Source organism: Cinclus cinclus, chromosome 4, assembly GCF_963662255.1.
Source record: "Cinclus cinclus chromosome 4, bCinCin1.1, whole genome shotgun sequence".
In the NCBI taxonomy this organism is placed as follows: Eukaryota; Metazoa; Chordata; class Aves; order Passeriformes; family Cinclidae; genus Cinclus; species Cinclus cinclus.
In genome coordinates, this window is record NC_085049.1 from 47,305,011 (window position 1) to 47,317,625 (window position 12,615).

At 37.8% G+C, this 12,615-nt stretch overlaps 1 protein-coding gene across 8 annotated transcripts in view; it reads right to left on the reverse strand.

Moving 5' to 3' along the window:
* Window positions 1-1,671: 1,671 nt before the first annotated feature.
* The window catches only part of KCNC2 (potassium voltage-gated channel subfamily C member 2), a 95,345-nt gene continuing 84,401 nt past the window's right edge, over window positions 1,672-12,615 (reverse strand). Inside the window, exons 2-5 of one of the 8 annotated variants that reach the window (XM_062491204.1) lie at window positions 9,929-10,859; window positions 9,471-9,602; window positions 7,344-7,511; window positions 3,600-3,736 (exon numbers count right to left, since the gene is read on the reverse strand). In XM_062491204.1, coding sequence (XP_062347188.1) covers window positions 3,600-3,736; window positions 7,344-7,511; window positions 9,471-9,602; window positions 9,929-10,859 — 1,368 coding nt within the window. Of the gene's footprint in view, window positions 1,782-2,843; window positions 2,908-3,599; window positions 3,737-7,343; window positions 7,512-9,470; window positions 9,603-9,928; window positions 10,860-12,615 lie in introns of those variants that run through there. The other 7 variants (XM_062491206.1, XM_062491209.1, XM_062491208.1 and 4 more) reach the window with 7 other exon arrangements.

A 12,615-nucleotide genomic window follows, 5' to 3' on the forward strand; every position in this document is an offset into this window, starting at 1 on the left:
TGGCTGTGAGCCTTGTGCTGGCTGAGCTCTACCCCTCTTCTTCCTTCGAGTACTGCTCACAATCACAGTACAGGCAACTTTTAACCCTTGGGCAAACAGCACAGTGAGCTTTCCTGACATATCACTGTAACACATTTTCTAAAACTGAACATCTGTTTTTTTTGATCCCGTTTCCTGGAACCTTTCTTACATTACAGCATATATGCCAAAATACTGCATTACAGCCTCTCAGATAATTTGTAAAGCTATGAAGTTAAAAAAAATTAATTGTAAAGTACTAGCTACCTTGCTGCTCTCAGACAGTCTGCTTATGTATTTGGGGATTTCTGGTTGCCACAAATACAGTATATTAGAAGTTTTAAGCAACCATTTATCACCTTCCTTTTTAGGTTGACTTCACACCAGGATGAAACAAAACTCCCGTCAGACTTCAAATACCCAGCCTGACTGAAACTTCAACATGAGGCACAGGGTCATTAACAAGCTAACAAATTTGCAATTGTTGCAGAAGGCAGCTCATGCTAGCTTTTGGATTAGCTCCTCCTGCATTCCAGGAGGATGGTTTGAGAACTGGGATGGCCAGTGGCAGGCAGGGGACCGATACAGCTAAAGAAAGCTCATGAGCCAGTTCAGAAGGTATGTTCCAAGTTCCTCCCCAGGTCTTTTGCCTTTTATTCTCCAATTCAGGTATTACATTTCCACTGGTTTCCACCAGGATTGTGCATGCACCTTGACATGTTCACAGAAGTTCCACGATACAGAGTTTCACAACTGGGACAGGTCCCTACAATGAGGACACCAGGGTGACAAAACATATTTTGGAGAATTTCCCACTGAATAGGATGGAGAGAACATAATTACCACATCGTAGCACTACAATGTCTCATAAACATAGAATAGACTAGATCCATTTACCACAAAAATCACAGAAAATAACTTATCAAAGAATATATATTTATGTAAAATATACATTTGTAGAATATAATTTTAATACAATTTTTATACTTATTGATGTTGGGTTTGCAACACTTTGAATTTAAAAAAAAAAAAAACAAAACAAACAAACCCACAAAATATTCTTGCTGCCAGAATTTTATTTCTGATAATACTTATAGTTTGAGGTAACAATGAAAGAAGACTGTGTGCTGTGAACAAAGTCAGTGATGTTTGTCTGCAGTCACATTTTTGTTATCAAAGTGAAAAGTAAACTTAGGACTTGGCATGTACACTAGAATTCATAACAATTTAGATCATGGCAAACTGAGAAAGCAAGGACTTATGCAAACCTACTCTGTTAGAATTTGTGACTTTTGCAATATATGTCATTAGTATGACAGAAGTCAAGACAGATGTAGTTTACATCACTATCATTATTAAGCATGTGTATTTGTATGATCCACAGCACAGCTTACTGCAGGAACCAGGAATAATAAACACAGGGGTGTGGGTCTTTGCATGGAGCCTTAGCAATGATGACATGAATTCAGCTTTCCTTGATATAGATAAAAACTGATATTCCATGCACACACGTTTTATTTACACTGACTCATCAACAGTGACTAGTCACCCCTTCCTCTGGCAGCAGTAATTATGAGCGGTCTTTTATCTTCTTTAACAAGCTCCGCTTCGCAGGCAAAGTCTCAGTGACCTCCTCAAGGTGTGAGTCGTTTATCAGGGTCCATTCAGCAGCAGCAGTCTCTTTCCAGTACAGTCCTTGGTATGGCTAAACTCCATTGTCCCTTTTTCAGCAGTCAAAAATCCATGATAAATTCTGTACAACACTGTAGTTAATATAACAGCAGCACCAGATATTATATTAATTCATTTGCTAAAAGCTGTTTGCAATTATCTCTCTATTGACAATATTTTACCAAAAGTAAATCAATGTACATCTCTAAATATCAGAAATGTATACTTTGATAAATACATTATTGTACAAGAATTCTGACATGCAGGTCATGCTATTTGGCTTGGCAATATACAGAAGAACATGTTACACGGTCAACAATAAATTTAATTTCTTTTCCTAACAAAAAAGTAAAACATGACAGTCAGGTATTATTCAACAATTTCAAGGATCACTTAAGATTTCAGTCATTATGGTCTTCCCCATGTAGTTCTAAAGCTCTACAGTTTAAGGGTAATTTTTCCTCACCAGCCCAGAACCTCAAATTTGCCATTGCATTTGTCCTATTACATAAACAGAAGTTAATATTGAATGAAAAAGCCACTAGAGGAGATACAGTTTCAAAATTGTTATGAATGCTGGTTGCTAGGAGGAAGATTGATGCAATAGGCAACCGGTCAGTGCTGAAAAGCCACTCAAAAAATCTTAGGAGTGCACATGAGTTAGTCTAGATGATACTAACTGCACTTGAAAAATATGTATATTTCTATCTATACATAGATGTATAGTCCATATGAAAAAAAGAGGAAAGGAGAAAAAGTGTTCTTAGTTCAACTTAAAAGAGGGGGGCATTTTAACAGTATCTCTGTGCTTTATGGAGACAGATGGAGAATACAAGGAGACAGGTTGCAAAACAGACAGACAAACAACATATAGGACAAAGCACCTCAAAAAACACTGAAGAAATTTTTGAAGCCCACGAGCCAGAGGTAAAAGGCTGGTCAAAAACCCGACTTGAGAACTACTACCCTCTTACAATGGTAAAAAATAAGCCCCCAGTAGTTGTTTCAATTTTACTTGGTACTCAGCTTCTGAAAATGTTGAAGAACCCTGGAGTAGAGAAAATACTACAGTACCAAGCAGCACTTGCTAGCTTAAAATTGCAAGTCTGGATGGCGTTTACCTTTCTTGCATGTTTTGTGCCTTCCCCAAGCCATTAAGAAAGTGATCTGGCTTCTGCTTGCGTGTAACCAGTAATGACAACCTCTTTGCAGTTATCTGTGTGCAAACAACCGGAGACATTCAGAACTCTGATACAGCAATCCAGTACCAAAATAAGTTAATCACAAAATAAAGTAGTTTATAAACAAGTAGATAGTTTAAAAAAAACAATAAAGGAAAAGGTTAAACAAGGAAAACAATCCCACATGCAGACCAGTTTATCAGTGCTTTCATTTCAGCAGGATGGTAACAATGTGAGAACATACATCCAGAGCCCTCTGTGGTCTCCACGATCGGCAACACTGCTTGTCAGGTGATGGAGACAGGATGGTCCATGCAAATGAGCAGACCCTTCACAGCAGACATCTTCAGAATGGATTAGAGTCACAAGAAATGGAGGTTCAATGGAGTGACTGGTAATTACTTGGAAGCACATTATTTTAAGTAAATCTCCCTGAAAATATGCTTATTTATTGAATAGACTGGACAACAGCATCCACTAACTGTCCTTTTATTGCCACAGGAAAGTGGGACAATATAGTAGATAAAAGGAGAAATGCTACCTCAAGTAATCTTTAAAAGCCAAGACAAAAATCTTCAGCTACCCAGGTGGCTTTTCTTACTACTGACAGCTGTATCATGCAGGAGTCAGACCGCATTTGTGGAGCCTATGCTTAATGCTACATTTATTTCCAATATGTGGTAAACAGTATTTGATTTAATACTGTGTAGCCGATTGACGCCATCTGGTTTACAAGATGGAAGGAATGGGAGACCGAGAGCGCCTTAGAGGACAAGGTGAGCTGTAGGGTGATGTTACTGGAGACAGTCGCAGAGCATTGCCTGTCAAGCCTGCTATGTTGTTTAAGCTTCGAGATTTTTCATAGCCTTGTATGAGAAAATGCACAGACATCAGTTGAATTCAGCCAAAAAAATACACAAAGACAAACAGTACAATGTAATGTAATTCAAAGAGCTATCAGGGACTCAGAGGGAATCTGCCTGCAAAAGAACTCAATGCTGAGACACGTTACTACCAAAAGATATTAATAAATAAAATTATTTACAAATTATTGCATCTACTTTTTCCCAAAAAAAATTAAACAGACCACCATACAAGAGGTCTGACCTGCTCTTCCACATCCCATCTCACACTGAGTATCACCCAGTGGACTTCAGCAGGGTAGCAGAGAGAGCAAGATAAAGGATCCCACCAGGGTGACTGAGCTATCTGGCTAAGCATAATCAAAAACCCATTAAGACAGACTAGAGAAACTGTTAGAATTAAATAATCTCTGCTAAATTCAATTCCTAATAAAGTACATTTTTTTTCTTTAAAATAAATAAACAAACCAGAAACCAGATAAATTTTATAGGTAAGTAGTAAATAATTAATCATCAAATGAGGCAACCACATAACACTTCACAATTTGAAGGGAACATTGCACTTACAGACATTTCTGTTCACATACACTGTGAGCTCTAGCTACCTACTTTTTGCTACTGTGGATTTTCTTCACTTTGTAGAGGTTATGCTGTAAACCAACAAAAAAACATTGCTAGTCATGGCGTCACTATCAAGTGATTTCAGCAGCTGCTCAAGAACCCCATTTGTTAAGAAAAGGATCTGCTCATTGGCCTGAAGATACCAGCCAGGAAATACAACAAAGATTACCAAGGCAGGACCTTGCTCGTGGAGTACATGGGCACATGCTTCAGTGCAAGCATGAGAAGTGTCACTGATTTCAGTGGCACTACTTATTTCCTCAAAGATAAGAATGCATTTAAGCATTTGTCAGGTTAAGATTTTCAGGTCTAAATTCCTTTCAGGGAAATAATGAGACTTTTTCCCACAGATACTTTGAAATACTAATGACAATAAAGCTAAACACCACGTGGTTCAGCAAACAGGGTGGGTTTTTTTATTTATTTTCCTGATTGAAATGGTTATTGTCTCCAATTCCAGATCCCTAGGTAACAGACAGTTAACGGCATCTTTCGGAAAAATCATGCCTTAGGCTCTCCCCTTACAACAATTAATGTATTTCTTACCTACTGAGACCTGCACATATGTAAAACTATACTTAAAGCAAATGTATAACCTCATGTCTGCTAAAACACTGTGCAATGTTCTCTCCAGATGGCAAGGGCAGGCTAGACTCTGATACTACACAGAATTCTGATACATTTCTGAAACAGCCTCCAGTTTCTGAGTTTCTATCAGTATTTACACAGACTAGAAAGAATTATGTTTGAAAAGGGAATTAAAGAGAAGCACAATGCTAGTGTATATATTAAAACTCCCTGTAAACATAAAACTTATTTAAAAAATCAAAATAATCAGGTAGCTTTTTAACATAGAAACTAGGAAAGTAGTTTAAGATTATTTTCTTGCTACTCTCCTAGTTATAAAAGGAAAGAACTGATAGAGGAAGATGGTAAAGATTATAAATAAAGTAGAAACTCCTAAAAAATGAAAACGAGATGAATAGTGAGAGATGCATGATCCAAAATCAGTACTTTTTAGGTATTTTAGTGGATCAGCTTTGAATCAGTATCATCTTGGAGATGGAGATGCAAAAAAGCTCAGGATGAATGACAATTGAACACAACCAAGGAACAAACCAAACAAGAAGAATATGCCAAAAGAAAGAGAGAGAAAAAAAAAGAAAAAAAGAAAATGCAAAAATGTAAAAGTAGTAGACTTGATGTGTGAATGACATTCAAGCATTCAAACCTGTTTGTTTATTACTTGAAGATATTTTCTGCTTATAGGCTAACTTCCCTATTGTATAAAATACACTCCAAAGCCAGGGGCTAAACCATTTCAGCCTCTACTATTATCACCAGAGCCAGACAAAGAGCACATTTCTCATCAAGAAACTGTCCATTCTGAAATCAAGCCCCAGTTTTCTAGTGAAAACTACAAAACCGGATTCTCTTAAATCTAGATTTACAAATTAAAATGATCCAGAATAAAATAGGCTTTACTGTTATATAAATATGTCTTTATTAGCTGCTGGGTAACTTCTTTTATTATTTCCAACCTGCTCTAGTCATGGTTACTGCCATAACTTGCTGAGTGAAGTCAAAAACCTGATCATGCAAGATGCCACAGCAATCCACCTCCTTGACCTTCCCAGAGACTCTTACCATTAGAGATAGTTTAAATAATTCTAGTTGTTGGGAAGACAGTGAAATATATGCTCAGTGGAAAATGTAGTAAATATCTGCAAAACCATGCTTGCAATGATTTTTCATCTAAGCTAAACATTATATATAGGAGTGCATATAATGCCTGAGCATAGAGTCATACTCTTTGCAAATACCATACACATGGAACTGGTTGTGTATCTGCCTTCAGAGGTTTAACCTACTGTTCATGCTTTGAAGTGTAGAAAGAGCATTTTCAGAACAACCCAAATGAATTCCTTTAGATACATGGCTGGCTGGGGCAGCTATGTTTGCTACAGACCAAGCAATTAAAAAAAAAAAAAAAAAGCCAGTAAAATCTCAGACAAAAGTGTTTGTCCAGTGCCACACAGCTACTTAAGATGGACTCTGAGGTGAACAACAACACTTCAGCACTCAGGAATGCAAAATTTGTCAGAATGATATAACGTCAGAAGGATATAACTTGCAAAGAGAAAAAAAAAAAAAAAAAAGCAGCTCCTATTTAAGGGAATGGGAAGACTACCACTGCCCTGCTGATCTTAGGACTATGATCTGAAGTTTGATTTGCAGCCACAGCCAGATGTGGCCTGCAGGGGTAGAAACAATCAGTCATGTGGGAGATACAAGTACAAAACAGTTCTGCAAACTCCACCTGGGCACTCGCATCCTATTAAGTAGTAAGGAATCAGATTTGAAGAGACTAAATAATTAGAAAGGCATTTTTAACACCTTGCAAGGTGAAGCACTGCTTTATTACATAGCTGAATTATGGCGGGGATAGACAGTCATCTTTTAGTATCAGTGGCATATTGCCAATAAAAAATGTTGGCATTATAAGGTCAAAATTTTATTTATAAGAAATCTAAATAGCATCTCAGGATATGCTTTTTTGTGTTCAGAACAAAAATGTTGCTTAGTTCTGACATGTCAACCTTTAAAGTGCATTCAGCTGTAAATTTTATTAAGGTATTAAGAGTAGACCACAGTTATAACATGATTAATTTATCTTTTAGAATGACAAGTTATATTGAGTGATGAGTGTCTGAATGAGCAATGTCTGAATTGCAGGCTTTTCCATGAGAGATTATAGACAAATGAAGACACAAGTGAAATGAGGGTCCAACATCAAGCACATTTTTTGAAGACTAAAGGTGATGAGTGCTTCTAAAAAGAAAAGAATGGCTGGGAGTAAAGAAGAAAAGATACATTGTGAGTACAATCTTTCCTCTTAGAGCATTGTGCACATCATTTTACTCTAAGATTGGTTTTCAAAAGTACATTGCTGAGTAACCTTTTATGATCTAATGAAAGAAGTCCATACCTTTCCTGATCCCTCCATCAGCAGCACACGTGTAATCACCTGTTGTCAGTAGGAAACATGTTCCCCCTCTTCTGTTTTTGTCTCTTGTACTAGAACGTCTGATGGGAGGGAGCCTTTCACCAGGTGACAGTGGCTGCTCACTTCCTGCACTGTCTTCACCTGATAACACTGGTTAAAGCACCATGCCCATTTACAGACAATAATGAATGAGGAAATGAGACATCACAAAGAGCTTACGCTGAATGCCAGATATTCCCATCACTCAAAAAGTAGATATAAAGTAAATCATTAGAAAACAAAATTGCAATTCATCATTAATCAGTACAAAATGGCAAAATATATAAGTTTTTTTCAAGAACAAATGATCTTTTGAATTCCTTGTTCTGCTTCTAAAATTTGTATAAAATTAGATTAAACTAACATGAGCTAAGAAATAATCAAACCAAGGCTCCTCCTTAGTCACCTACTCTGGACTGTAACTTGTCAGAGAATACCATCAGCCTTGGATATTTCAAACTCTAATTTACTATTTTGGCTATCAGCTTTGCTAAACAGTGTTAGGCATTTTTGTCTAGAATATATTGTTTAATGTTTTAAAGACAAGCCCTCATGCAGAAGGGCTATATTTTCAACATTTGGCACTATACACTATTTAATAACACACTAAACTTCATTTCCAAATTTATTACACTTGCACTGCTTGTCATTATAAGTACCCAACATTAAAGGCTGTCTTGGTCTCTGTACTTTATTTTGTCAAACAGTAAAACTTGTACCTTTCCTGATTTGTCACTCTCAAAGGACTCTCTTTTAAAATTATCTACAGTTTCAAATTCAGGCCACACTTCAAGAAAAATATCTTTTCTCAGTACAGCACATAACTTCAGTTTTACCTTTGTATTTAAACCTGAGCATGTTTGTTGTTTATTTTCCGAACTGGGAATGCAAAGGGCAGAATTCAGCCTTGAAGTTTTGCACATAATTCATAGTGACTCTAATAACATTCTCTACCAGAAATAAAGCTACAGTGCATGATGTGAATGGTGGCACTACTGAAAATAAAGATAACTTTAAAGATAAGAAAATAAAGAGCTTTAAAATGGCTCCTTCTTGTATGTCTGCTTTCTCTCTAACTTCAAGGATTATAGCCTCTTGTAAATAAAGCTGTAGACACAGAAAAAAAGTGTCTCTTAGTGAGAGACAGTGATCACACTGAGCTTTCTCCATTCACAATACCTTTGGTAGGACCTGATGTCATGAAAAATCTGTTATCATTAACACCTTAAAGATGTTATCTCAAGATTAGTATCAGTCAAAGCACCGAAGAACTACCTATATTTTACTGTCAGTCTGAGACTTAAGTGTTTCCACCCTTTTTAATATATTTAGGATGTTCAAAAAAACTGCTAACTTTGTGAACAGCAACTTGGAGACTGAAACCGAGCTTCTTTGAACATGAATGCTATTCAGTAACAGAGCAAGTGACCCAAGAAGGATATTGTTCAGAGATCTACTCTATAGAGTCTTCTTTTTAAAAACTGTATTTCAACTACTGAATTACACCAGTTCTGAGTGGGTTTGCTCTTATTATTCTTTAGCAGCTTTACAGCTGGAGTCTCTTGACCGGTATGTGAGCTTTTAAAACAGATTGTGTTTGGCTTAGGAATAAATACTCTTAACAAATGAACAACAACAAAAAAATATTGTTGCTAAACTATTTAATTATTCTGAGAGGTAAAATTTACTCTTTAATTGCAACAGATTTGGAATATGGAGCAGTGGCTTGGAGGGACTGAGTCTGTCATTTGATATGCAATTTCACTGAGTAAAGCACAATACACTCCTTATTCATCATTTGGAGAGCTAACAAATAAGGTAATAGAAATCACAAAAATCAACTGTAATAGCGATGATGGTGCTATGGGCTGTCATTTTCTTTTATCTTGACAAGATTTACATCAGCTATGCTAGTATAATTTAATGAATAGTAAATATCATGCAATGTCTCATCTAACACAGATGAAGGAGATTCTTTTAGCCAGGGAAGCAGAATGCCAAATGGAAAGAAAACAAGAAAGAAATTTTCTTCCTATTTCCTTTGAGTGCTGGGCTTTGGATGTAAAGCACCTGCTCCTTTTAAATGACTGCTTCTTTGTAGGATCTTGCTTAACAGGCCACGATGTGGCACAGGCAAAGCTGACACAAGAGACAGACACTGAGGCAAAACACCATGGAGTCCAACAGGGTGGGACACGGTGGCTGCTCAAATAGTCACAGTCATGCAGAAAAACAAGAAACATCCATACAACGCAACAAACAACAGGCAAAAGAAAAGGTTGATATCATCAGCAGGAAAGCATTCTCAACAGAGCAAGCAAAACTGTATAGACCAGCTACATAGAGGTTTGGGAACATCACTATACCTATTTTGTCCTCTATGAGACTGACACACGCAAATGTTGGAGGGGAGAAGGGTGGGAGCTACATCTTCTCCTGGCAGAAAGACTGGCTGCTTTCTGACCCCTACCAAACATACTGGTCTATAAAGTGTTTTCAGAGGACATGCATTTCCAGTGGGGTCCTACCTGATGATCTGTTGTGTTCCATCAGCTGGTTATCCTTGCCCAAGCAGATGTCACCCTGTGTGCTATTGCAGGCCATGTTCAAGTCTGTCTTGCAGAAGGTGGGTGAGCTGGCTTGAGGAGCAGGAGGGATGTGCTTCTTTCGCTTCCTTGGCAGTTTCTGTTTTGCCATGGCCAGGGAGTAGTACATCCCAAAATTGTTAACTATCACAGGCACGGGCATGGCTATGGTGAGCACTCCAGCCAGTGCACACAGGGCTCCCACCAGCATGCCAGACCAAGTCCGTGGATACATATCCCCATATCCCAGGGTGGTCATGGTGACTACAGCCCACCAGAAGCCGATGGGGATGTTTTTGAACTGTGTGTGTTCACTCGCTGATGGGTCATTAGGCTGGGCTCCCACCCGCTCTGCGTAGTAGATCATAGTGGCAAATATCAAAACACCGAGTGCCAGGAATATTATCAGCAGCAGAAATTCATTGGTGCTGGCTCGCAGAGTGTGGCCCAGCACCCTGAGGCCCACAAAGTGCCGGGTGAGCTTGAAAATCCGGAGGATCCTGACGAACCTTACCACCCTGAGGAAACCAAGCACGTCCTTAGCAGCTTTGGAGGAGAGCCCACTCAGGCCCACTTCTAGGTAAAAGGGCAGGATGGCCACAAAGTCAATGATATTCAAGAGGTTTTTGATGAATTCAAGTTTGTTGGGAGAAAAAATAACACGTACTAAAAATTCAAACGTAAACCATACCACGCAGACTCCTTCCACGTATGTCAGTGCAGGATCTGTCTCAATCTCATACTGTAACACAGCTTCTGTCCCGTTGATGACCTGTTCAGTTTTGTTTATAATAGTATTGAAAGCCTCATGTGTTTCCAGACAGAAGGTTGTGATTGAAACTAAGATGAAGAATAAAGAGGCAAAAGCGATGAACTGAAACACAAAGAGATAAAAGAGACATCAGAACCACACAGCTCTTCACGTTAATACAAATGATTCTGCATTTATAGTAAAACTTTTACTCATTCCTCCCCAAAAGGCTGGAAAATTCAAACACATAAAAATTTCCATCCAAACACATAAAAATTTCCATCTAGGCTAGAGGAGAGCAGCAGACAGCTCTCACATGCGGGGCAGGAGTCCATGAGCAGGAAAAGTCTTGGCAATGGATGTCACAACAAAATGCAACTCATTAGGAAAATGGCAACAAAATCTTTAATCTCTGCTAAATTGTCTGAATTTGATTCAGTTGTCAAGGTTCCTTGCAAGCAGTCTCTGTACACACCAACCACAGCAATACTTAAAAATGTCCAGCTCTCACACAGTGGATAATGTAGGCTTGAGATTATGGTTCAGAAATCACACCTGTCTTAAAGAACATCTCAGAGGGATCTAGGAGCAGATCCAAACTCTGGGTTTCCTTTAGATTTTCAATGATTTACAAATACAGGATATTTACTGATAGAAAATGCCTTCTGTTTTACAGGTAGAGTTGGTTGCATAACCTATTATGTTTGCAGTCATCTATCCCTGATTCTCTTGGGCAGCACTAAAAGTAAACCTTGAAGAACCTCACACACTGTGGTGGCAGAGCTTTGCCACATTCTTAGGATCCACAAGTCTGCTAACGAGCTAATGAGGTTAAAAATTCAGGGCAATCCAAAAAAAAAAAAAAAACCAAAAGGAAATACAAATCAGTTCTAATAGAGTTTTAATATTGTTTAGGGCTTAAAAAGCATACAATGCCTGATCTTCAACTCAGCCATCCCAGTTAAGCATTGAATAACAGAAAACATGCAGGACAGGATCTCAGAAATTAATACTAAGCTGAACAGCTAGAGCAGGAGATAGATTTTCTTACACTGAGGAGTATGCACCAAATGAAAAGGTGTTTCGAGGTCAGTTGTTTCTTTGCTACAATGGTTAAATTCTTTTCAATGACATTACAACCATACTAGCTAGCACTCAAACAGCAGTGGTGTGGTACATAAATAAAAATATTTAACAATTTTTTTTTTTATTTTGCATTTGCATGTTAATAAACATTTTCTGGCCAATGTTATCCTGGGAGAAAAAAAAAGCCTTCTGGAGACATGAAGATTTTTTAAAGTGTTAGTGGCTTAAGGAGGCAAAAAGATGCCTAAACAGTTAAAAAATATTTAGCATCTAGTTACCACACTGCAATCTTGAATGTCATTGGAAAAAATCTAGTTCCAAGGCAGACAACAGCCATAAGCAGGAATGCCTCTGTTCTGCCACTTTAACCCAGGATACAGCATCGTGGCAAAACTGATTTTGTGTACTTTGGATATCACTGACTGGATTCAGCATTAGCATTCAGATTTAATTTTATGTGCCACAGGAACTCATTTGGGCTCATACATTACTGAGTGCTGGTATTTTCTAATACAGAACACTGGTTAGACAACAAAATATTGTCTCTAAAACCTGTAGAGATAATTCCTTTTATTCTGGAAACAAGCTTAAATTTGCAGTGCAGGTCTGGCAAATTTATTACATTCATATTCATGAGATGAATCTATGAAAAATCCCATATAACTACCTATATCAGATATTTGCAGGTTATTTATGGCTTCCTTTTCCTCAACCAAGGAAAAAGAAGTTATTACACCATGCCCTACAATTGCAAACACTCTAAATCTGATACCTTTCAAAAAGTACTGACTCA